Source organism: Anopheles funestus, chromosome 2RL, assembly GCF_943734845.2.
Source record: "Anopheles funestus chromosome 2RL, idAnoFuneDA-416_04, whole genome shotgun sequence".
Taxonomy (NCBI): Eukaryota; Metazoa; Arthropoda; class Insecta; order Diptera; family Culicidae; genus Anopheles; species Anopheles funestus.
In genome coordinates, this window is record NC_064598.1 from 16,783,906 (window position 1) to 16,811,802 (window position 27,897).

The following is a 27,897-nucleotide window of genomic DNA, read 5'->3' on the forward strand; positions in this document are numbered from 1 at the left end:
AACCACACTTCGCCACATTGGGAACATGGACCGGAACATCATCTACGTACCATGCGGGCGTTTCGTCATCCATTTTAAAAATATATAAGAGGCCAATTATTTTCTGTTTAAAAATCGATTATAATTTAAATGAAATGACGGATTTGCTCTTGTTTTGTGACTCATTGGGCCGGCCTTACCGACCGAGATTGGGGTGTAATTATTTTTATTTCATTTTTTTTGTTATTTTTTTGTCCTTCCTTTCTTCACATTGTCAACGTCTGTCGCTTCTTCAAGTGGAAATCATTTTTAAACGGTTGCTTGTTTGCAGCAACCGTCCTTCTGGTGATTTGGAGGTGGAATAATTTACTCGCACCGGTTTGTTCCCATAAGCGTGAAAGGAAGGAGACCAAAACCGACTTACGCGATGACGTGACACGAAACAAAAATGGCCGTTTTTTTTTTAAAGAGTAAACCCACTAAATGCCTTGCAGGCAAGATTAAGGGGCTTTTCCTGATGAACGGAGGAATCGGTTTTTATTTGACTGCCGAAAACTTTGAGTAATCCCATTCGCATCGTAATTATGCACGACGCACACACCAGAAAGAGAGAGAGAGGGAAAAAACTCGGCCTATAATGGTTCCACTGATGTCGTTGGTTGGTGATGGAGAAGGATCTTTTTTTGGTTTACACCTTCCAAAGCAATCAACCATGCACTGGATGTACTTAAACAATAGACGATCGTTTTCAGCACCATTAGAGCCACATTTAATAACTGAAATCAGGTCTTGGGGGCGTAATGTTTTTGGTGGTGGTGGTTTTGTATGATTGCCTATTTTTCCCCTGTACACGTGTGTGTGTGTCTCTTTTGTCGAAGATCCAGCAGCTCCATCAGCTAATCGATTTACGGCATTGTTGAAGGCTTAAAGGCTTTTCTTTTCTGGCTAACATTTAGTGATGAAGGCACTAAGGGAAGGTTGGGGTGTGGGGTGGGGGACGATGAAGGTGGCCACTAATCTGAACGGATGTTTTAAAATAAAGTATCATCCCATCAGGCAGTAATACCGTTCCGTAAGCGTTCAAATTAGATTGGATCGGTAGAAAACCTTCAACCCCGGGGTAAAAAGTTGTTTTTTTTTGTTTCACTTTGTTTTCTTTTACAATTGAAATAAAATTGCATTTTAATGGGTGACATACGCAATTACGCAACACAAGTTTGCGAGAAAATTGTTTATTCTTCTACCCCTCAATAAAGTTCTTAACACAGTGTAAGCGTCAGTTTAGGGTAATTTGGGTGAAGACAAAATGACAAAAATAAACAATCAACTTTTTTTTCTTCTAGACAAAGAAAAAACTAATCAAAATGTGAAAATTTTATACAATTTTTGCAGAAGCTTTGGAAAAAAAGGATCCATGTTGGGGAAACGGGAAAAAAGCATTTTGCGCCTAATCACATGCCCAATCTGGAGCTGAATAAACAACGAGTGTTAAAAAAATAACACCAATAGGCATTTCTACAACAGTGAGCATGAATTTCATCTCAAATACATCTGTTGACTAATAATCAAATTCACCCCCCAAAAAACACCCATCCCAACACCTTCTTCTTCTCCGGGGAGAGAAAACCCTGATTATGCTGTCCCAATATCAATCATGAAGAATCCAATCAAATCTCGTGTGAGATTGACGCACAGGTCAATAGATCTATCATTTTATATCCGTTTATCAAGTAAGGGCTGGAGGGTTTACAATATTGGAAAGAAAAAGAATAGATATTAAGCTACGACAGACAAAAAAAACGAAAAATAAACACACAATCACACACCACATTACCATACGAAGTTGTGTGATACAAAGCAGGAGAAAAACTTTGAAGAAAACTCCCGTCAAATTATGCACAAAACCAAACATACGAATGATAAGTCAACATTGTTGCCAACAGCAACACATTGCAAACACGAACGATCAGGATGATGATGATGATGATGGTGAACAAATTTCCATACGGGTGTACCAAACCGTTACCAACGCGCGTTCAATATTTATCAACCGTCTTCGGGGGTTGTCCAATTGTCCGGCATTCTCAACATCAAGATGACCGTCCACTGCTGCATTCCATCACGTTTCTCCACTCTCGCTGCTTCGGTAGCAGCAACTGTCACTTCAAAGCATCCTTAGCCTTTCTGAGAGCAGCATTTTCTCGCCCACCAGACACACAAGCACAGACACCACAGGCGCATCACTATGGAAATAAGGAAACAGTTCTTGACGAGACGTGTCTGCACCTTTAAAAGTGGATAATGTGAACGAACCAGTACAGGGAGCAACTTAACAAACAAAAACAAAAAATCCCAAACCAGATTAAAATGCTACTTCCCTGCGACAAGCGACAAACGGACCAAACCATTCGATTGTCCTTCCTTCGAATTGCGCTCGGGAAAATGCCACAATGCCGAAGCAGATGTGCAGATACCGGAGGTTGCGGGAAAGCTTTTTGGTGCAAAAAGTCAATCAGGATATAAATATTTGTTCCCTTGGCAGAAAATATAATAAAAACGAACACAAATCAAACGCTTGATATCGGATTTTGGGTACCTTTTTTTTCTTCGGGTTTGCAAAAACACAATAATACGATTTCGAAAATCCATCAATACCTTTCGGATGGTCCTTTGGTTTTTGTTGGGTGCTACGAAGGTGCTACGAATTATTTTTTTGGGGTGATATTTCCACTTTTCTTGCTTTGCTTCTATTCTAATGGGTCTGCGTGGATTGGTGACAAATTTTTGGCAAATGCAGCAAACAATACACACCAATCATTTGTAGCACTTAGCAGTGCAGTTTAGCAAGGGAAGATTAATTTATATTGTCTGCCCATACGATTTTTCCCTATTCCGTGCGGGTTACATGTCAACAGGCCGTTAGATAGATGTTGTTCTGCTTTTGGTTCGTACAATATTTTCTTCTCTTTCTTTCGTACATCTAAAATCCCATTGAACGACATTAATGATACGGCTATTGATAGCAATTAACTCGGAGTAAATTGATCTCATTTCACTCAAAAGGGACACACGAACCGACTTTGCTTTGTTGGGCTATCCAGAAACAATTAATTAATGGTTGTCATATTTTGCTGAAATGCATGTAACAACTGTTCATTATGCCAGAGATATGGTCATAAATTAGTGTTACAAATAAGTGTAATAAGACCATTCTAAAATAAAGAATAAGTGCAATAAAAATGTGAGAATGTTTGATCAGTTTAGTATCATAAAGATAATGGAAAACTGTAAAAACAATTTTGATTGCGATACTATAAATGATCAGCTCGGCGTACCAACAAGTTTCAGTTCACAACTATACAGGAGCAGATAAGAGGTTTACAGCAGAGATGAGAATAACAACTCTTTTTAGTTAGCCAACTCAGAGTGAATGAGTCGTTAATAAATATACTGCTCGCTCTGCCTGACTATCAAACCTGTATAAGCGAACAAGCGGGCTAGTCTGAAAAACATGTAAGTAAAAATTTGAAAATTTCCTAAGGCTATAGCCTTAGCTTTTTTTGGGAAATTTAGCAAAATTTTGTAAATTGATTTATTTTAATACGAATTGGTAGAAAAAAGTTTCTTTTCATTCACATAATGCTTTAAAAAAGAAAAAGAGTAAAAAATAATAAAAAAATAAAAAAATTCCAAAAATTTGAAAATTTCCTAAGGCCTTAGCCTTAGCTTTTTTGGGAAATTTAGCTAAATTTTATAAATTGATTTCTTTCCATGCGAATTGGTAGAAATAAGTTTCTTTTCACTCAAATAATGCCTTAAAAAAGAAAAAGAGTAAAAAATAATAAAAAAATAAAAAAATTCCAAAAATTTGAAAATTTCCTAAGGCTATAGCCATAGCTTTTTTTGGGAAATTTAGCTAAATTTTATAAATTGATTTCTTTTTATGCGAATTGGTAGAAATAAGTTTCTTTTCACTCAAATAATACCTTAAAAAAGAAAAAGAGTAAAATTAATAAAAAACTCCCAAAAATTTGAAAATTTCCTAAGGCTATAGCCTTAGCTTTTTTTGGGAAATTTAGCAAAATTTTGCAAATTGATTTATTTTCATGCGAATTGGTAGAAATAAGTTTCAAAAGTTTGTTTATAGCTTACAGAAGCTCATCCGAAGATCACGAAGTCCCCCGTTCAATTGCCTGAGATAGACGAACATACGTAAAATATGGAAATATGGTAAACTCCTTTCTCAAAGTGTACTTAGTATTATATCTAGCACTAGTCTACATGAAAGAGTGTCTAGCTAGCGAAGATGGCCATCAACTCCACAGTCCTCACAAGAGATCTAAAGAAGTCCTCGGAGAAGGTTATTTGAATACATTGGCGAGGCTTTCTGCTGCAAAACTACAAAGAGATCAGAGCCACAAAAGACATCCTGAAGTACATCAGGATATTCATATTCCAATGAATCAGATTCTTATCGTTTTAACCTTTTATAAATGCTCCAAATCAGAACCTGTAAGGGTGTTGAAACAATTTTCAAGGCAAACATTTATTTCCTTATGTTTTTCGGATGAGTTAAAATAAACCGTTCAACACAATTTACATTATTTTCCAGTGTCTTTATTAAACTTTTGCGGACTTTATTGTTCCCGTACTGTTGACGTGTACAGTTTGCTCATTATGTTCATGAGAACCGATCGTGCTGCTCGAAACATATTCCGGTACCATTCTGTTAACCTCTTTCATCAATACAAATTTTGGTGATTTTTAAATTTTCCTCTCATCTTTCTTGTATCGCATTTTATTTAGTGAACCTAAAATTTTTGCTTCTGTTACCACCTCTTTTCTATGCATTTTCCATCATTTTTCTCCCTGCTGAAATGTTTAGCTAAGAGGAGTTCGAATAGATTACATGAGTGTGTGGTTGTAAGGTGAGAAATTAAATGACTCACTGCTTTATACATCATTGCGCTTCGCTTGCCTTTGCTGTTCGTTTTGGAATGTATTGCGTAATTTACTTTGTTTTCAGTTTCTGTTCAATTTTTGTGTTATTATAGGAATGATTTTGTGAAAATTTTTACATTTGTTTATTGGTTAAAAACCAGCAGTAACACAATGGAACGAACCAGTTCACAGAAAAAAGGTGGAGTCTACACTTCCAGTATTTAAATGTTGGTAACGCTTTTGTCGTATTGCACCACAAACCATTTCTCTTCATTGATTGCAAACAAATAATCCTGAGCTTCTAAAAAAAACGAAGTTTGTACACATTTATTACTGCCAAAGTACACCAGAACTCGTTTATAACTTATGTGGAATGTCTCGTTGTGGGATTACAAGGAACCTAATCGTACGCAATACGCTCTATCCTACGCAAGCTGCTTCCGATTAATGCTTTATTCGTGCATAAAGTATCATCCCTACCGTACTGGTTTTGAATCAATTAATTGCTACTTTACTTTTTGTACACTAAAAACCTCCCTTCAGCTGGAGAAGCCGTTTGGGCCATCCTGGGAGAGGTGTTTATGAAATAAGTTTCCTACAGGTAATAGTTGATAGTGGTAAAGTACATACATACAGTCGTCCTTCGGTTTTAGACCGTCCCTTTTCTCATGCACACAAACAATCATACATATACATTTACATAGCGTCTCTAATTTAGAACAAAAAAAAACAAACAAACTGGTACGGCATATTATGCGAGTAAGCTTTATCTGCTTCTTACACGGTTGGCTTTCTAGTAAAAACCGACCTTCTTGCCCTGACTGGCTAAAACTAACTTGTAATAAATTCGATTTTTCTTTTCGCTGCTTCTTTGCGTGTCGGGTGTATTGTGATGCAGTATCTTTCCCTATATATAATTTGCATCCCCTTTGCAAAAGACCACACGCTGCTAGGCGTTATCACTGACAAGGTCGGTGATATAGTCTTACCCTGGACGTACGGTACTGCTAATGTCTCATATCGTCCTCCATTCGGCAACGTTTCCGTTGGTTACTTCCGGTGTCGACTAGATCCAGGCTTTCGGAATCGGAATCCATCGGTTCGCTACAGTCCCCATCACCATCGCCGAGCTCTTCCTGTTTCCGTTTGGCCGTCGCCATTTCGGCCGCATGCTTCTTGCGCCATTTTGTGCGTCGATTCTGGAACCATACCTGGGGTAAATTAAATAAAAGAATAGGAACAGATTTAATTAAAATGACTTTCAGAAAAGGCTCAAATATAAATGTCAAAATAATTTAGTTAATTATTCCAAAAACATTCCTCTTTAAAGCGATCAAAGTCGAATACACCGTTGGAAGAGTAAGTTCCCTTAAGACGTACAATGACGTACAATTTCTTTGCACAGTCTGCCTTATTCTTCCCAATGATCATTATTGGCCTCATCAGCAGTTATGTTTTAATAATCCGCTTAACGTACCGCGGCAGACGCGAAACATTTACGCGTCGGCATATCGATCGTGCAACAGCTCTTTATGTTAGCAAGCATATTCTTCAGTTTCTCGAAGCTTACCACAAAATCTTGGGAATAAACGTATGATAAATCTTTGTTCAACGCCGGTACTTTGGGTGTGATTTCGCCGGCACATTCGGGGATGATTGTAAGCCGCGTATTAATTGTGTCTACAGGTGCAGAATTAATGTGCACATTTAAACAATAGTTTAGAATTAAAATTAGAATAAAATTAGAAATAAATGAGGTGTTATGATAGGAAATTATCATAAAAACTCATACAAAATAAGCACAATTTAAGAAAAAATGCCGCCGTTATTCATCAATTGATCGCTAAGCCATCACTCTTTGTCGATTGTATAAAAATACTAGTTCATCCTTGGAGACCTCTAGTAAAAAACGCATCAACGACCTTTCAAAACATAACCTCAAACTGCATCCCAATGAATAGCCAGCCCGCGCAAACCAATGTAAATAAATACTCATTAATAATAAATTTCATCCCGCACAGCCGGTGAACCACTGGGAATGGAAACGGAAGCGAGATGCTGATCCTTTTTCATCCCTTCAACACAACTTCCCTGACAAATGACAATGATGGCAAGCGAGCACACACACACACACAGAACGCGTTCGTAATGACCGGTGACAATCGGTTTGATCTGTATGATCCGTGGAACTCGCGTCACTCCACCGGATGGTCTGGCAGGTGTAAGAGCCTGTGTCCCTACACATGTATCGGTTACGGGACGCAAAGTTCAGCCTACGCTTATGGTCGACAAAGTGTATGTGTGTTTCGTTTTTTTTTGTGTCGAGAAATGGAAAAAGAGCAGCATAATTAATCATCCTTCGGTGGACATGGTCGATGAAATGTGGCCACCACTGGTCAAACGAGGTGTTGGAAAAAGGGGTGAGTAGTAAGTAAGCCGCGACAGAGAGAGAGAAAGAGAGACCACAGCAGGAAATGAACATAGCTTCCAACACCCCTAACTCATCGATTGACATACCGAGGCATTAGCGATTCCTCGGTTAGTGAACGATGAAAAAAGGAATCACTTAACAAAAAGAACGCCAAACGATGAAGCTGATTTCAATGAACAAACCGACAAATGAGAGATGGTGGGCATGCCCCGTATTGGTGGTAACAGTTGTGAGTCGTCCTGTCCTGTCTACCGATGGGTTCGGATTTTGTACAATTTGAACACAGAGTAAACAATAATTAATTGATTGAATATTGTAGCGTTGTGTTGAAATGATACAAGCGAAAAAAAATCATCATTTGAACACAGTTTCGAACGATAGACGAAAGGAAGGTGAGAAATGAGAATGAACTCGTATGCAAATCATGGTTGATATGTATCTCTTCACCAGGTTTTAAAAATGGTTTAATAATATTGTTTAATTTGATGGTTTTAAATTTCTGATTAGTTTTTTCAATACTTTTTATACTAATTTTATTCAACACACTTTCTCATCTTTCATCTCTCCCAATTGTTAGAATGGAACTCTCATCTCCGAATTTTCAACCAAAAGCTCCCAAGGTCCAAAAGAAGAAAAGATCAATTTAATTAAATACAACAAGCTCCGAAAGGGTTCTTCTCCATCAATAATAGAAAACACTTCTCCAAGCTAAACTTGCACCAAGCAAGATGAGTTATTTGCAGCAGTACTAGGCCTCGGGAAAAGGTCACTTCATGTCATGCAGCCTCAAAAACCTTCAAATAGGGTTGGCGTTCTTCGTCGCTAGAACATTCTTCATAATCTTTTTACAAAGTACAGCCAAATAACCAAACACAACAACGCTTTTATGAGCGGAACCTTCACAATATAACGCCGGAACTCGTAACTTCTAAAAAGCCTAGCCGCAGTAACGGAACGCTTTTGCATGTCACACGCAAGCTGAATGATTGATTGCCCCGGAAATGAAGCGTCACAATGATGTCTTGGGCTCGCTTTTCAGAACTCCCTTTTTTTTGGTGATCTGTGCTCGTCCGTAGCTCATCTTTCCAAGTTTCCAAGAATGGAACGAAATCGTGGCAGTTTTATGATTTAATCAAGTGCGATTGCATTGCGCGTGTATGCGGTTGTTCGGTACTTGGATGTTATTTTCGGCTACATGATGAACCCTTTTTGCATATGAGACGTGATCAACTCTCTTTTAAGGGATGGGGAGAAAAAAGAAAATATTGTATTTAAACACACCAAAAAGACCGCTCCCTTAATAGTGGACATGTTTCTGGTTTCACCTAAATTATTCCGGACCTTCTCCAACGCTCTCCAGCGTGCTGGAATGTCTCCAACACGTGGACATTGCTGGCAAACCCACTGGTGCACTGCTAATTTTCTTCCATTAAATCTAGATTATATCTTTCACCTTGGGACTGTGTGTAAGCTCCCTAGGCCCACCACCGGGCCAGGGCCAACCGCTGTATATCCCCATTGCACACGGAAGCTGTGTAAATGGCCATTAGCAGAGAGTTTCGATGTGTTATGCTTGCGGTTGAATCGGTCAGGCTGGCGTACGGCGCACACAAAACCGTAGACCTCTTCGCCGACACACCTAATTAGTATGCAATACTCACAAATGACCAAACACCGGTGTGCACCTTACCACCAGGAATGCCTTGTACAGCCACATCTCTACCGTATGTTTTTTTTTGTGTTTTGCACGTGGTTGTTTTAATTTACTAGCTGTAACACGTGCAATTATGTGAGGGTGGCTAGCACATTTAATGTCTGCCGGCGAAGAGAATTACTAATCTCCACATTCGAAGAACGCTTGCCGCATTAAACCAACCGGGGGTGAATGGCGAAAGTGTAAAAGAGTCACAAACGTAAAAATGATGCAACTGATTGTCTGATAGAAACATAACACAAATGGCTACACGGCTGCCCGTATAGTTGTTTGGTCATTTTGTGCTTTCGGTTCCCTACACACATGCACGGATAGAGTTGTCTTACATATTTTTATTCGCCTCTTCGCTTTCTTTCAACCAGAGGACCCTTTTAATGTCCGTACCGGATATCCGAAACCGTACCCACTCCAGAATGCCAGATAGAATGGAGTTCTTGTCCGGAACGCGTCCTTTTTCCCTTCCCACTTTCACAACCTGCAAGTGCACTGATTTATATTAATATAATCTTCATTCTCATTCCGAATTGTTTCGTTGGCAAAAGTCCGGAGAAAGCAAACGAAAGCAGATGTGGCTTTTCCGGCCAACGGAACCCTATGTTACCGTTTCCAATTGAAACAGGCGGAAACACACACAATTTGTATGGTTTCTTGTACATGCTAGAAGCATGTGAGTAATGCAAAAAATATTATAATAAATACATACAAGCCGAGATTTCTGCTCGAGCAATCGATAGCAACATCGAGGGAGCACACACTTTTTGGGGGGTATTGTAATTGTGACAACGCGCGCTCCAGCCACAGTTGATCATCGCTTTTCCTTTTTGCGCTGCGTAATTAAAGCTAATATAATTAATTTTCCCACCCATTTTCCCTTGTGTGTTTCCTGCACAACCACCGGTTAAAAGGCACAAACAAATGAGTCTTCCTCCTTCCAACCATTTTTCCACGGCCGTAAGGTTTTGTTGGAGCAGAAAGAAATAAAAACAAAGGGAAGGAGCCTAGCCGCATTTGGACAGGAACAGACTCGATCGGTTGCCTGGTAGTACAGCATAATTATTACTTTTAAATGTGTGTTTATTAATGAAGATTCATTAATAATCGTCAAGTGGTATTAATTGCCCCTAGCAGCACAGGATTTTGAAAGCAGTTTGTCCTGGTTTGGAGGGGAAAACTGGAAACTGGGGAGTTGGAGTAGGAAAAGGGGTTTGTTGTGTTTGATGATAAAAGTTGGAAGATAAAACAGATGTAGGCTTAAAAGGATGTAGGCTTGCTGTAGAAGTGATGGAGCTCATTAATGATGAGATTTCTTCATTTCTCCTGTTGTTCCAGTATCGGGACATGGGGGTTAGAAGGTTTGAACCGGAGGATATTTTTCAAAGTTTAATAATTGATTTTCGATTGTTTTCTTTTTTCACTCAAGCGATGTAAGCTAAATGAAGTTACGAGAAGAAATATAAAAATAAGAAAATAAATCATTTTTCTTAATTTTATAAGATAGTTTTTGATTTTTTCTTGAATTCCAGAAGGTTAAAATTTGTTGGAACTTTAAAGAATAATTGATACAGCCAAAAGAGAAAGTAAATCAAAATAAAAACAACTTTAACAAAAAACTAAGAGTATTTTAATTAATAAGAAAATTATATTCTCACAAGTAATATTTTTATAATAATTGTTGCAACAATGAACTGAATTTGTAAACCCACTAGCACATTTGTACAAAGCGTAGAAAAGCAAGAGTCAGCAGAAAGAGAGACGAAACACCCAAACACAACGGTGCATAATCATGCAAAAGCATAAAACAACAGTCAGTAACACCACGACAGCATGGTGTCGAGTTGGAATGGGGTTTTGTTTTTTTTTACGATATGACATCACTTTTTGTGTGATGTTTTTTGTTTGTCTCTTTTAATTATGGAACAATTATTTTTGTCCTTTTTCATGCCGTAAGTCTTGCTGCTGTCCTCAAGAGTCCTGTGTCGATGTGTTGCAGCTCTGTAAATCCATTAAGCCGAGCAGTAGCATTTTGCTCATTAAGTTTTTTTTGTTCTTCTGCTGCCCAGCAAGTAAGGGATGGAAAATGAAAAGCCAGTCCAATCATTAACTCCGGCTTCACCTTTGGAGCGGCACATTTTTCGACAGCGAACTAACTACACCAGCTAATCCGGCCAGAGTGCGAGAAAACTCGTTTACTCATGGCTGTGCAGAATTTTGCACCTTTAAATCCATGTTTCATCGATGCATTTAAATCATTCAATTTCTTTCCTACAACAGTAGATGAAGCGATGCATAAAATGATCATAAAGGTAATTTAAATGGTGAATGAGCAACAGCAATTTACAGGAAATGGATGAAGCGCAACTACACGCGAATGGTCTATGGTTGAATATGTCTTTCCGGGTTTATCACTTTACGGTTGTACCAGTGACCGTTGTGTTGCATTCCAAGCGCTGCTCGTAAACGGAGTGCAATCTTTATGACCACCTTCTTTCGTGTTTTGGTGAGTTTCTTCCATTCAGCGGCGGCCGGCGGGTGGGGGGCGAGAAACAAAACGAACAAAAAAGCGAACAAACGTTTTGCGTTCGTAGGTCCGCTGGGTCCAATTTGCTTTTCCTCCACGTATCAGTCACCTCCAGGGAATGCTATCAATTTAATGCAAACATGCTAAAACCCGCTGTGCAGGTTTTTCCATTTATATGCGCCCTTATGCTGCTGCTCGGTAAAACGTTTAGCTCCATTTCGGGCCCCTTTTATAGATCGGTTATGTGGGAAAGAAAATATTAAACCAAAAAAAAAAGCAGAAATGTACAACATAGACTAGTACACAATAGAGGGAGGTGAGGAAAAAATGGGGGAAAACCGAATTGCTCCCATACGTTTTTTTCTTCTTCTTGGTTTTGTTTTGGGAAGCTATGATAAGGTCCAGTGCAACACGAGATCATGATTCAATGCATACGAAGCTGTCTCTCCGTTTTTTGCCTTCATCAAATGGATTGCATGGTGGTGGTGAGACAATCATACATACACGCTCTATCGCAGGCTATCGCCAAATACAAAAGAGAAACAGTTATTGCGATGACCAATGGCAAAATGGTTGTCATTCCGATGCGACGATAAAGTGACCATGCAAACAGCAAACCAGCAAAAAAGAGAAGAAAATATTGCTTCTATGTTTTTTTTTTGGTTTTGTTTTACTGACCAAAAATTCTTCCATTTTCATTGCAGTCCGATTTGGAGTGGTTTTATTTCTTCACCCTTAAATACACAGCACCACGAGCGCAAGCTGCCATTGAAATAGATGACTTCTGTGTGCTTGGCCCATCATGGCGAAAATGTATATATCCTTTCTCATTCACCCAGCAGACGACATTTCTCTCTGCACTTTCGTTCTCCTTCCCCGGTGGTCTGGAACCGTGCAGCTCCAGTTTCAATTTATTCTGCACAAAATTTCGATCAAGATATGCACCGAATTTTAATTGGTTTATTGCTCTTGCTTCTCTCCATTCCATTCATTTGTGGAGTCTCATTGCTTTTTTTCCTGTTCTTTTACAAAATATTCCATTTGTCTTTTCCACATTCCCCAAAACAATGTGGATTCGCTTGCTCGAAATGGGCTTATCCTGTGTTTGCTTTATGGAGAAATGACACCACGAATGATGTGTGTTGGTGTTGGTCGTGAATCTTGCAATATTATTGTTGCAACCTTTACTGATGCAAGTCTTCCCACATACACAGGTGGAACCGTTTCCATACGTTCGCTAATTGATGTCTCCACGCCAATTGTTTCTAAATCGTTATTCATTTTTATTAACGGTCGACTGATTCGATCGCGATAGGTGTATGTTATTATTTTGTGAATTAGTTTTCCGTTTAAGCTTTTGAAAAAAAAAATCCCATGTATGTTTATATTTTGCTTTTTTAAATTCATAATACTAGCCTAAGAATAACTCCTTTAATATTCCAACAAAACAAAATTCTCTCAAAATCACCTCCAACAATTTCCATTGCAAAAGTTATTATTAATTTACAAATATTATTTTTTCCTCTCGTTACATTAAGCTTCAAATTAAATTAAAAGTTATGAACCTCTATTTTCATTTTATTTCCTTTCCATTGTACTGGCCCACCCGGTTCTAGCTTAAGATGATGATCTGCATTTTAATTACGGGCGCAGCTTAAACTTTTTTCAAGATATCATAGAAACAACAAAACACAAACAACTTCTTCACCATCTAGGCCCTTCTAGCTGCATCTTCACTAACTCCACCACCGGAGGAGAGGACCTCTCCGTGCAGAAAAAAAGAATTGTAATTATGATTTCTGTTTTATGAATTGTACCGAATGAGATTAAAAGTTGAAGATAAAAAAGAAATAAAAAAAAACAAATGCTTCAAGGAGAGAAAAAAACACACTGTCGTGCTTGACCCTTTCGTAAGAGGGTAAAGGGGTTTCAATGATAAACCATCCCCATTCAAAACGGTAAGATAGCGAATTAAGAATGTATGTCTTATTCGCATGTACAAAAAGGGACACAATGCTTGAAGATGAAAATCCCTTATCTTCATAAACCCTTTTTTTTCTTACAAACTCGGTAATTTTTTTTATGAGTCTACTATCATTGCGCAGTCTGATGTTTTTTTTTCGTGTTTTCTCTCGTGGGTAGAACCTTCTTTTTTTCGTACTCAGCTTTAACTCGTTTAACTGCGTAGTATTTCATTAAGCAACCAGGGCTTGAGCTAGATGTCACTGCCACGCCATCGGGTGCCACATCGTGAAACAAATTATGACTACCGAAAAGGGACAATAAAACCGTACAACCAATCCAACGCAGCCGGGGTAACACCGAGGGTGACGACAGGACAGGAACGATTGAGGTGAGTATCTGAACAGTTGGACGAATTTTAATTAAAATACACTCCTTGCGGGTTTCCTGCGGTTTCTGCCACTGGTCAACACAGTCCCCAAACACATCTTCTCGAGTGACATCCATTGGGTGAGGAGGCGTTTGAAGCTTGTGGTTTTCTGAAAGGACATAGCTAAGAAGTTGGCCTCCCGTGAAAGTCTTTGTTTGACTTAAAGCTCAAGCGGTTTGATCGGTATTTGTACTGGCGAATAAGCTCTTCTCCATGTGATTTTGATTCAAGCGTTGCTTGAAGCTAATTAGAAACCAATAATCGTTTCGAAAGGCAAATAGATCTGTGGTCTAATTAGCGACAACTATGGTTCGTCATGTGCATTGTGACGCATTTCAAAACAGCCTTCAGGACATATTAAAATATCGTTTAAATTATTCCAAATCTGGATTCTGGTGTCTACTCCCATCTATATCCCAATTCCATAGGAATTCCAAGGAAATCCAGAAATTGTAAAAAATTGACAAGATTCGCGGTAACGTCTAAAGCCTCTTCAGGCTGTATTACGAATCAATCATTGGGCAAAATCACAAAATTTTCACTTTTAGCTCTTAAATGTCAAAATACAATCATGGAAATTGAAAAAAAAATGTTGGGCAATTAAGATCTAAAACATTTTAGGAGCTGCCTTGGTTTGGATCGAAAAATATTTTACATATTTTTAAATGCCCAAAGATTGCTGATAAAGTATATGAAATATTAAGTAGACAGATTGGTTTTCAATAATAAAATTATTTTTTTAAATTTATAAAGAAAATTGTTTGTTACTATTTAATTGACAATCCAAAATAGAAACACAAAACCTTCCAGTAAGATGATAATACCGTCGTGAAAGTACCGAAAGTATCTATCCCAAATCTTTCATCGACTTACAATCGCTACAGCACAAACGATAACCCCACTTCGGCGCTATTTATTGCCACCCAATAACACGCAAATAAAACAATCCCCTTCAACTGTAAACATGGCATTCGAACGATGTATACAAAGCGTGATTCTATTCCTGATCACGTTTCCCCACACACCGAAAAAAATGTCCTTACAACTACCATCGAAGAAAGTGGCCCATTACTACCACTACTACCAATACTACCAGCAGCAGCAACTCATCCCAAAACTAAGCATCCTCCTTCCTACGGTTGAGTGTGCGCGTGCTCACACTTGTAAAACATTGGCAATCTTACAAATTTGGCCCTTTTGTACAACATCCTGTCTACATCCGTCTCTGACACATGCCGGTGGGGATGAGAGTTTCTTCCCGGCATGACGCGCAGAATGGCGGTTTCGCACTTGACTCCCTCGGCAGGAGGGCGATTTTTTTCCCTCCGTTTCCTTTCTTATACAGCTCACTATCTCTCTGTCACTCTTTCAGGGTTTCGCCTCTCATTGCATCGCTCTGTCTGCTTGTTGGTTGTTGGGTTTCCCGGTCGAAAGAAAAACGCGCGGGCGCAAAAGGAAAACTGAAATCCGCTTTTCATGCCTTCGGCGGATGCCACCAGCTGGGAGGGCGTGCGCTGCATGGAATTGATGAACATTTTCCCGTATCTGGAAGGATGGGTTCGTTTCGACTATCAACTTTCGGTGTGGCCGTGTCGTGCCGTTGTCCTCGTAATGATGTGATAAGAATGAAGAGCCTCACACTGTCCAACGTGTCTCGCCTTTCCGGTGTATTATAGCTGATTTGCGAAAATTATGCGTTCATTTCGAATTGATTGTTACATACATTTGTTTAACAAATTTGGTTTTTAGTATTTTTTTTTGAGTGAATAACAATATTTTAGAATTTCTATTCAATCTTTAATTAAAAAAAATCATTATAATATTTTCAATGTTCATATTCATGATGCACAAATTTTCTTTTTTTTCCAAAATTTGAGGCTGCTAAAAGTTTCCACCATCTTCCGCAGAGCAACATTTTTCATCAAACTTTATCCAACACTTCACTCCCAAGGACACCCGTGGGTCATCGTCTGTTCGCCACCACGTCCCCTCCCCAGAGATGCATGCAACAAAATTAGTTCACCAAAACCGATGAAATGTAATTGAAAAGACACAAACTTTTCCCTCAATCATTACCAGGAACAAAGAAAATAGAGGACGACCGGCACTACCAAAACACAACAAAACCGCCACTAAAGATCATCATCAGCTTCATCGTTTCGTTCCGTTTTGTTGCTGAATGTTGATGGTGGAAAATTTTAAACGCAATATAATGTACCCATCCCAGTGTCTTATTTGGGCCGCCTTCAACCACCAAATTGTCCTTACTTGCTGTCGATAGTATGCCCACCGTTTTAGGCAAACGACGATATCACTCTGGGGAGACATGAAAGTGTAACAAACAAAAGCCAAAAAAAAAAAGATGAAACCCATAATGGCTCCACAATTCGATGCCCATTCGAAGTGCAAAGCCCACAAAACACAATGGGTAGCCGACCGACAATCCGGTGGTGGTTTTTGGGCTGCGGTTTTTCGCAACTTCGAAACCGGACGATAAAAAGCCAATTTTAAAACATTGACTTTTTATTGCTACCCAGAGAAGAGCGTCCGTATTGTTCTGCTTATCGTCCGATTTATTTCTCCTGTTGATAATAATCATACGCCAAATGGTTTAGGATATACGTTTCGGCTTTTAGAGATAAACGATTACTGTCACCGGTCACAACAAACTCGCTTGATATTATGTTGCGTGTGCGTTTTTTTGAGGGTTGCTTCCACTAGCAACCACGTGGGGCCACGTGTATGAAATTGAGCGAGGGACTATCAGCTCGATAATAAATCGTTTGTTGCCCTTCCGCTTTGTTGCAAAGCGTGTGATAGAAGATACTTTAAAAAAGGAAAAATAAAATAAAACCTCAGAAATTCGGAGCATATTTGTTGTTAAAAATAAATAGAGCGCTTTAAAGATCATTTCAATGTCTTTGTGTGTTATCTGTGGGTTAACTGATCAGGCTTAACGCTTTTTAAAATAACAACATTGACACGCGTCCACATTGTAACTATCAACTTCAAAATCAGTACCACCAAAAGTACCACGTGTTAACGACGATCGACACGTGTCCTCGAATGTACACCATAATGTTGACAAATGAGGAAGGATAAAGCGGGCACCACGCGTGTTCGTATGAAAGATGTTTTAGAGACCTAATCGAATTAAAACCCATGTATATTATTTTAAAAGATGCAAAACATAATAACGATAGTGATAGCATAAATTTTACATCATAAATTTCAGGTTAAAATATCATCTCTTGCATCCCGTCCGATATCCTGAAAATTGGACCAAGATTAAGGCTGTACACCACCATTATGTTGCCGTACAACTACAGTTGTCCCTAATGCACCATTGTCTCATCGAAAAACTCTACACCAGTGACCATTTCCCACCAAAAAGCGCACGCACATCAACGACCATTTTGGCTTGATTTTCATGAGCACACAAACGATGTCAACCGATGCGGATGGCCACCGTTTGGTTCACATGAAACAGCATGATGGTGATGATGACGATAAGGTTGATTATTATTTCCCCGCAGTTCGGCACGAAAGTCGAAAAACTGACCATCCGTAGCGAAATCAGTCACGTCAGTCTGGCCCGGATCGGATCGTAATGTCCGTAACGGCTTCTTTCGCTTGTGTCCCCTTGTGTGGAGTGCGCGGGAAAAACCCCCCATTACGTACACACCGGACCGGCGTGATTCACCTAATGATGACGACTAATGATCTCACCATTGCTATCTTTGACGACTTTTTGGCGACCCATCCGGTTCGGCGACAAAACGTACCAAACAGAACCCGATGTGCTGCAGGCAGCTTTTAGTCGGGCGAGCTAATGGGAGTTGATGGGCAGGATTCTTTTGGCTACGGTTCATCCTTAACCGGGAATGGAATGGTTTTGAATTTCATCGTAGTCCAGTGCAGGGATGGAATGGATTTGCATTTTCGGGAATTTTGTCGTGTACGCAGCATGCCTTAAGGGAAGCTAATTATTGCGTCAAATCGTTTTTTGTGGGGCACGGTGCTCAGCGACAACCACCAGAGTTCGGTCATACTAACATCGAACGGTACACTAAATGATTATCTTGCCCTGTTCCTTTCGCGCTCATCGAATTTCTCGCCAGATCAAACAGTTCCGGAGGATGATGTTGGAATTGGATTCGGATCAATCCGTAAAGAGACTAGTTCTTTATCAATGTTTCCGTGCGAAAGGATACTAGTTTGAATATTGATTGAATTTTATTGAGTAACACAAAACCCAGGCGCATAACGACAATCTTTCCCTCGAGCAACGCGAATCAAACGCGTGTGATGCGTGTCATACGGTTTGATGTGGAAAGTATGAATTGAAGTGATTTATGGTTTTGTATGGTGGCGATGAGTTTTCTGCCTCACACCGTGTGCTGGCACACCAAAGACGATGATCATTATCGACTTCATCGGCAGTCGATATAATCTGCTGTCGCTTTGAAAGCTGCTGAAAGCTGTCTTACCGCTTATTGAAGGTCCTGAGGACCAAACAGCATTTTTTTGCGCATCAATTTTCATTATGTGAAGTGATTTACGCGTTGCACTTCGGAACACAAATTTTGATTCGATTTAGTGTGCTGTTATGCAGCATTAAAAGTGTTGTTTTTCCCCCTTTTTACTAAAATGGGAAAAAAAGAAAACAATCTTTGTTGATCACTTCATTATTCTTAATTAAAATATTACATCGGAGTAGGAATTTATGGAATCAAATTCCTGAAATTCCATTTTTTTTGGCGATCATCATGACACATCGAAACAGGGGCGAAGACGACGTCCTTCTGCCACCTACTGGCGAGGTTCTTCTTCGAGGAGCTAATTCAATTGAGCTTCTCATCTAATTCGATAAAGAACCTTGAAAAATCACTTCCGTTACCCTTGTAATCGAGCCGAGCACTTTCCACATTCCACACCATTTAAGCAACCCCGACAGTTTGCCTTTTTCCCTTACCCATTCATCCCCCTTTTCGTCGAGCCCCGGGGACACAATTTAATAAAGGAAGCGTTTAGCTAAATTAAATGCCACCCTTCACTGCAATGCACGCTTGAAGCATTTTTCTTTTTTGTTGCATCCCTCTTCAATAGTGTTTTTGTCAGTGGACTGAGTAGTCGATATAGAGAACAGGTTTGCGCCTCCATAAAGATCCTTTTGGTGAGGCGAGGAAAAATCCCACACACACATACATTTACTCATGCAACAAACAGTAAGCTGTCAATTTTTCACATGCCTCTCATATGGCTGTCGGAATCGGAATCGGACATCGAAGGGCAATTTACACCATGGCCGGGGTTGTTTTGCATTTGCCTTTTCGTGCTTTTATTTGTTGCCGTTTTGTGTGTCGGAACCAACGGACAAACAAACGCACATCCCCTACAATTTTCCGCGTGCACATTTTTCACGGTACGACAACGCATTTCTCCCTCTACGACACAAGGGGACCCCCGGCACAGTCGGTCGGCAGATCGTTGTTTGTATGTCATAAATTAAAAACGATTTATCGGAAATTAGGGCGATAACAAGGGCAGCAAAGCAATTGGTTCGGTTAGGATGTGGTGAAAGTGCCAATCGCGGGGAGGAAGAAATTGGAACAAATAAAATCCTTTTCATCTACTTAATTAAACACAACCGTGCCGTACCGAAAGCAATCTGTATCTGTGGCACTCATACTCTGTCCTTTCGAGCTCACGAAGAGCATGCGAAGGACATGATCGTTTAGTACGGATTTGCTGTACGCTTGGCAGCAAGATCAACTCGGCACAACATTCGCAGCAAAACCGTGCATGTTGCTATATGGTGGACAAATAGTTTAATCATTATTTATGAGTGACTTGATTTCTTTATCCTTTCGCGTTTGCGTTTGTGTTTGTGAGCATCTGTACGGACTTGCTAGTGGGCAGCACGTGTAGGCGTTCGAATGCCGTCGGTGTTTTCTCCCTAGTTCGGTGTGTCTGCTGTGAAGCTATTAATTCTATGCTATTGTTTATACAAAGCTTCGCCATCTACGCAAACTATTCTATCGCACACAGTGAATAGAATTTATTAGTATTATCAGTCAGAGGCGTTCACTAGTTCATTCTCATAATGAAAAAAAGACTTACAAAGATATACATAAGATAGACTTACAAAGACTTACAAAGAAAGATATTCTATTTCATAAAATTGGGAAGCGCTAGGTTTAGTAAATATGATTTTTTAGTGTATTTTTGGAGTTCCCATTTTTTCGTCACACACTGTTTTAAACAAATCAAAACCCAACTGAAAGCACACATTCAGTGTCAAAAGCTTACAGTGTACCAATTTTCCTACCGACCAAAGACGGACTCATACATCATAACCGGGCATGTGTGACCGTTTCGGCATAACCCTATAACGCAGCCTGGGGACAAATTCATTCTCCATCCAAACTGGTGAACTCTGGTCGAAGCAAAACCGTTTTACCAGCGACAAATGTATTCCGGAATTCAACGAAATTTCCTTTCGCTACAAAGCGGTACCATTTCTAAAATGGTTCAAACCATTCACTTTTCTATCGCTTTCCGCCCGCTTTTCCCATTCTCATCCGAATCGGAAAGTATTTACATAAATGCTTACAAAGTACTTTGAATAAAACACATTTGGATCACAAAGTGCGCACAGATGCAACAGCGCAACGTCGGGGTTCGAGTATAATCCATGGCGGTTCCATGGCAAAAGTTGGGCTCTGGACGATTTTATTGAAACGATCGATCGACCATTTTACGACGGTTTGCTTGTACTGCAACTTGCCAACGGTAACAGTTGTGTAATAAGGTGACAGTTGAAAAATACGTCACTCTGCACACTGCAGCGTGTAATGGTAGTTCTATTTTTGCACCCGAAATGGAAATATTATTTATTGTGGTAAACATAGTTCGGAAGTAAGTGTGACTTTTTTTTTTCATTGTGACAATTTGATACACAATTTGATGTTCTAGAAACTATATTCTGTTTTATAAAAATATTAAGCAATTGTGAAAAAATACGAAAACACTAATCAATCAAAACATATCTTATCGACCCTATTATTATTTCCACATCGTATTTATTAATATCATTTCAAGAGAAGAAAAAAACAAATCTTAGAGGTTAATAAAAATGTCGAAATACATCCAAAACAATGTACAAAAAAATGAATTTATAAAAAAAAAACAGTTAGAATTCCCAATTGCGCCTTTGCTACTACTAACGAGGCTTAAATTGAATTCTGCATTCTAATATTCAAGATTTATGTGGAATTATTTCCGGATTATGAACGCATATGTTACAATAAACACCCTCTCCTGATGATGATGATGATGATGATTCACCCTTCCGACAAGTGAAACAGAGAGAGAGAGCGAGAGAAGCAGAGGGAACACAAAAGAAAAGGGAACACAAATCCCCGCCAAACGTCCTTAACACGCTGGCCGCGTTGAACTGAATCACAGACATTAGGTGAAAAATGTTACTTTATTATTTTTCTCCTTCTATCTCACTCACTCTGTTCGCCCTCTCTCTCTCTCTCCCTTACACCCCACAAAGGAATTAAGGGCTAAAAGCTATATATTTTTTTCCACCGGTGAAAAGTTGCCTGCGATCCAGCTAGAATTTAGAAACGCCATAACACAACGCACCAAAAACCCACTTTCATCAGCTGTTCTAATGGCCGTCGAGATGGTTCGGTTTGTTCTAAAGATTTTATGCCACGCTCTTACGTTCTGTGCACAAATTTTCAGCATCATCATTAATATCAGCCCTTCAGACTGGCAACATAATCGTCGGCTATAATATGCCAACCGAACAGCACATGGGTCAAGTTTTGGTTAATGGCCCAACCACCACCACCATCACCAGTGAGCTGTTTTGTCCTGAGGAACAGAAAGCATTTGAGTTTTGTTGGTAGAACGGGGGTGGGAGAATAATTATTGAAAGTTTTAATACACAATTTACAAATTTTAATTTTGAACTGATTGAGCCGAAGAAGGGCCTTAGTTCGTTCGCATCTTTAGCAACAAGATGGTTGCCATTATATCTTGACGGACGAGTGGACAAGTCGGATAGGTTGGTGGGAATGTGGTTCTGTTCGTTTGTCTTTTATTCGCCTTGAAGCATTCATTAGCAAGTAATGGTTTGGTTGCGTTTGTTTATGTGGACAATATTATTTTCTTACACACTAGGAATACTGGGGACACCGGAATGGAGTATCGTTTGCAATAAATTTTATATACCTAAAGCTTGTTACACATTGTCAACCCATAAACAGGTTGATTATGGTGCGCTGATGTTGATCGTTAAAATATGTCGCTTGTTTTGTGTGGAGCAAATTGAATTCTTCACACTCCCCCGCTCCAATAGCTTCGGGCACTTTATTAAGGTGGAAAGAATTTAATTATTTGTTTACAGCGTGACACAGTTTTAATTGTCCCCGGGGGTAATAAAGTTTGCACGTTCCTTTTCACCCATTCCTTACCGTGTTGTTGCATTTCCCTTGCAAAAGCAAAACACTGTAAATGTAAATTCCATTTTTCACTAACATCAGCAGCAAACTTTACAAAAACCCGTGAAATCGAAAGTGTGCCCAACATTCGTCTGCTCGTAAATTGGTCTGCCTCTTCATTGCAAATGGAGCACACAATATTTTCCAACGAGCTACAAATCGGACTCAATCAATGGATCACCCTTACCGGTTCGCTAGCCTTTTGGCTTACACCTTCATGACTTTTCATTTCAATTTCACCCCACATCAATCTGACCACTTGCGTCCGACTCATGAGGGCATGCTGAGTTCGGTAGCATATGGTACAATTAACAATTTGCTGCAACATATCGTCACATCATCAATTTTGTAGAGAAGCTAATGTTTAGTCTAAATATCTTTCAGGGTTTGTGGAATGTTGGGGAAGCAAGAATTCATGTAAAAACATTTTTAGTAAGATTTGTTTAATTTTTAAAGTAATTTTTTTTAATTCATTATGATATCATGTGCTTCCATTTTGTTATACCTGGTGCCATTTTCATGTCATCAAATGCGGTTTTTATATCTTGTGGTACAAGTATTATGGTACAAGGAATTTAATACATCAAAAATAATGAAATAGTTTGTGTTATAGCACAGCTATTCTAATGTTTAATCAATCCAATAGAACACACCAACCATGAAGCAATGGATGCATCGATAGACAGTGGAAGCACAACTTTCTTCTTCATGCCAACAGCTAAAAGAAACAGACAATCAAACAACCCGAACCGTATCGATCGATAAACGGCACAAGCACATCATCCAAGTACATATCCCACCCCGTCCCATTGCGGAACAATCGATAACAGCTATTTGGTAACGCTTCATTTCGACTTTATCAGCAGAAAAGTAATAGATTATCATGGGATATTGATTCAATTTTCTCCAGGATTTTATAGCACCGCTTCTGCCAATGTCGGGATGCTGCACGGGACGGCAACCATTGTCTTCCCGGTTTTTTTGGGATCCAGAGAATGCTACCGAAGCCATGTTTTAGCAAACAACAAAACCTTGCACTAAAAAGCACCAATACATCCACTATCAGAGATGAACATGAATACCGTCGTGAAGCTCTCGAACGACAATCAAATGGTGATGAAGGATGTAGTTCTTTTTTTGTATTCGTTTTTGTTTTTGGTTATGTTTTTTTTATATCTGTACAGAAGATGCCTTTTCTCGCTTATATTGCAATGTATTGGTAAGGATACTCTTGTAGGGGTTGCCCATTAAATAAAAAAACAACGGGCCTTCACCCTTATTGTGCAAACTCACACACTCTCAGACACCCCGAATAAGACAAGGAGACCAGCCGCATTTGTGGCAGCATCTTCATGTTGGATGGATTTCCCTTCTTTTTCACTTTAGCTTGATTTTATGAATTGCTATCAAAACGATATCTTTGATCATGAAATTTTACTGCCCCACGATTGTCATCGTTTCGTGCGTTTTACTGCATAAAAAACGCTCGTCTTCTGGTTAATGTCATCCCAAAACATCAATCTAATCGTGATCGTTTTTCCTTTTGTTAGCATTTATCCTCCAAATACATCGACGGTGGTTGTTCACGGAAAACAAAAGCTTTTTGGCACATTAAAAACTTCTTAAATCATACTAACCCGAAACGATGGTTCGACGAAAGGTTGAAGGTGTCCTCGAGAGCCAGCAGTGTCCGCAGGCGAGGAATTTTTACAACACAAGCCGTTCGTTCGAAGGCTTAAGCAATGAGGGCAGTGTGGTCAGGTTTATAGGGGGTATGTCGCGTCTACCCTTAAGAGAAGCTATTCACCGGGAAGAGCGACGGCGATCGACGGGCTGACCGTAATAATACTGCAGCCAGAGATACTGAACTGACTGGTTGGTATGAGAGATTTCGATGAGCGTGTCGATTTATGGCAGTTTCAAATTGATTTTTTCCACTATCTTTTCTGATGAGAGGGCGAGGAATGTACGGCATGATGCATGTGCGGTTCATATTGGTACAGTTTTTATAACCTTTTATTGCACCTTTTGGCTTGTGGTGAAAGATTCCACTGCTGGAAAGTGGCTGCTCCGAGTGCTACATGCCGATCATCGCAAACATCGCACTGCAGACTGATCGTTACGGAACGCGTTTGATTGATATATGATGAGAATCTTCGTTTGCTGAGGGGTTATAAAATCATCGCACCATTTGCCAAGAAGGTCGCTATCACGCGGGCCCAGAAGGGAGGGAGGGCAAAAGATCGGTCAGCATAACCTCACAAACACCAATACCGGACGTTTATGGCATCGTTTTAAGATAAACGCTGAGCGCAATAACGGTGGACCTGGACCAGGCCAAGAGACTAAGATGAGTACGGCTTAGTCCGTAAGTAATCTCTCCCCACAAGGTTCATCCTTTTCGTCCGCTAATGGTTTTTCCGATTTCTATCACAACTAATTTGCTTATTGATTTGTCGTGTTTCATCAGTGTTTGATTGCTTATCGCATAGTGGTTAAGATCACTCCTCGCTTCTCTTCTCCTCTTTCACCGTTGCAATGATCAATGTCTTTTTTTTTGTTCGATAACAGACTGCGAAACGATCAATTTCATCATTGGCGCCTACATTAATCGACGTGCCGGAACATCGATCGATTGTATCGTCCATCTTCGTCGCTCACCGATGACCATATACGTGACGTTACGTGTCGGTAACGAAACAGGTTAATTGACTAAATGCATCATGATTTTTTATGGCATGTTAATAAAATGTTCAACAGCATCATGATTGAAAGGCGATCTTCACCTTTTACACGCATTCCGCAAAAGAAGATTTTATTGCACTGAAATCCATTATTTTAATGTTTTACTTTCGATGAATGCATCACCAATGTTTTAAAGAAAGTTTCAACAAAAAAAAAAGGAAAAACGATTTATTTTATCAAATTATTTGATCGAACTGTTATTTTGTTCACTAATTGCACTCCTGCAGACATTTCCTTTCCTTCCACAACAAAAAATGGACAAACACACACATTGAGTCGAACAGGAAATCCTTCTTCCGGGTTGTGTAATTATCATTTTAATTGCTATTAAATCCTGCTCTACAGCATTTTATCTGATTGGTAATCCCCATTTAGTAAAGTCAACCACAGCTGAGCCACAGCTCACATCCCAAAAAAAACCGTAAAAAAAGGCTTATACTGGGAGAAAAAGGGGGAAAATGTCACATCAAAATGGATTTTGCCGTGCGTCTTTCCCGTGCGTCTAAGCCCTGAAGAAACGTCTTAGGAACTAGTTTTTTTAAACGCAAAATTATTTGCCACATTGCCTCCGTAAATGATGACGACAACTGCAACCCGAACCCGAATGAACCGAAATGCCAGTTCGCGCAAAGACGCGTACACGGCGTAACGAACGCGGTTTTAATGGGATTTTGATTGAATCTATTAAACTTTTGTCACCGCTGCCGAAATGAACCGACCAAAAACCATTCCCTTGCGCTTCCTTCGACGCTCGGGGGAATTAAGTGTGACTTTTCTCAGCCACGCTTTTTCGGGAAGTCACACAAAAGGGAAATGAAGGGGCATTTGGGAATGAAGGGGTCGCGTAATAGACCATGACGAATGGTTTTGTTGCGAAGGGTGAAACTCGTCGTAACCGATTACCGAGTACCGTTCGCAGGATGATGCGGTTACCGTAACCGGGGTTTGGCCGTGGATCAAGGATGAGGTGACATCGGAAAATTTGCATCACAAAGCATCGCTGAAAACTGTTGTCCCTGTTTTGGGATGGCCTCATTTTTTTTGTTGTTGCTCTGGTGTGCTCGATAACGGGAAGGAAATTACTAAGTGATTAGGTATGTTTTGAGTCACATCATGTACGCACGGAAAGAACGATCAATGACTAATTATGCTGCTACTGTGCAGTCAAAACGGGAGAGAAATTTTGATGGATCGTTTCGTAAGCGAATCGGACACAAATGAAGGGATCGCTAACAATAGCACAATAGTAACTGAATAATAATTGGCTCAAGAAAAAAGAAAACAGTTGAACTTGTTCATTGCAAATAAATTAAAAATTAATAACAAAATTGTTAAGAAAATTATTCAAAACAGTTTGACAGTTCATACAGGCAGCAATTAATTAATTTAACCGATTGTTAAGTCCACTAAAATTCAACCCAAATAATTGAACTGATACACATTTAATTTTCCTATCCTTTCATTAATTCCTTTCCACGTGTTTTTTTATTCCGTTTAATATCGCAATAAAAATATCCTTGCCATCCTTGCCAACCGGCTCGACACAACCATTGGCACAAAACATATGTACTTTAATTAATTTTGAACTGGGAAATTTCCAAGCTTCCTACGCCATCCCCATTTCACCCACACAAGAACCCTAAACACCCAAGGTGGGTAGTGTATGAGCGTTATGATACGGTTGGTAAAAGTATTTAACTAGCCGTTTTTCCTTGCGACCAGATGGAAAGGCCTTTCCTGAGGATTATTTACATATCACGTATGCTTTCGGTAATTAAATTTGCGTGCTATATCTTGGCTTAATTGGGTTACGAATAAGGACAGGTCTTCTAATTCAACTGGTTCCAGAATCAATAAAAAAACATCGCAAGCTCATTATTTAATTATTTTCAAAAGAGGGAAAACATTTATTTTTTTAAATCAAAAAGAGTTAAATATTTTGTAAAAATTAAAAGAAATAAGAAAGAAGTCATTTCTATGAATCTGTAGAAAATCGAATTCAAATCATAAACTTAAAAAAAAAATTAAATCTCTCTAAATTAATGTTGTCTCTGAAGAATCATTAGTCTTCAATGTTTCTACGCTTTTGCATTTCTTCAATAATTAAACATTTTTTGCACATGAATTATCTCCAATACTGCTACAAATGTAAAAAAAAAATCTGATACAGAAACTAACAAATAAAAATTACAAAAGGATATTAACCATTTGTAGTTTTATAAATATTTACAGTTACAAATTCAGAATCATACGATTAAAGATTCGTGAATCTGAATTTCTTTAAGTTATTTTAAATTGATCTCTTCTGACTAAAGTTGTAAGAAATTGTTTCAAAAGAAACATCTTGAATTGCGGATCGAAACCAACAAAAATTACTCACTGCATTTCACCTTGTTCTTATTTTTTTGCCACGAACGAAAACGATCTCTAAAGCGACACCAAACGGTAGAGAGAAAGAGAGGGGAAAAACACACAGGAAAAACGGAAAAGCGCAATGACGCAGAATCATTTTCCACCAGCGAGAAAGCAAATGACAACACGAACCCCTCCAACGCTAGCGTTCAAATATTTTCCCTTTGCTTTTTTGTACCGAACTTAGTCCCCTGCCCTATAAGTCCCCTGTTTTGGCGAATGTTTGCCTTTTCGGCGGAACACATG

At 39.3% G+C, this 27,897-nt stretch overlaps 2 protein-coding genes across 2 annotated transcripts in view; both read right to left on the reverse strand.

The window, feature by feature from the left end:
- Window positions 1–27,897, reverse strand: part of LOC125764971 (tyrosine-protein phosphatase corkscrew-like) — a 168,233-nt gene that overhangs the window by 38,840 nt on the left and 101,496 nt on the right. The window lies entirely within an intron of this gene.
- LOC125764850 (uncharacterized) overlaps window positions 4,575–27,897 on the reverse strand; it is a 45,358-nt gene continuing 22,035 nt past the window's right edge. Inside the window, exon 5 of the mRNA XM_049429473.1 lies at window positions 4,575–6,131. Within this exon, the coding sequence (XP_049285430.1) occupies window positions 5,928–6,131 (204 nt within the window). The 3' untranslated portion in view covers window positions 4,575–5,927. The remainder of the gene's footprint in view (window positions 6,132–27,897) is intronic.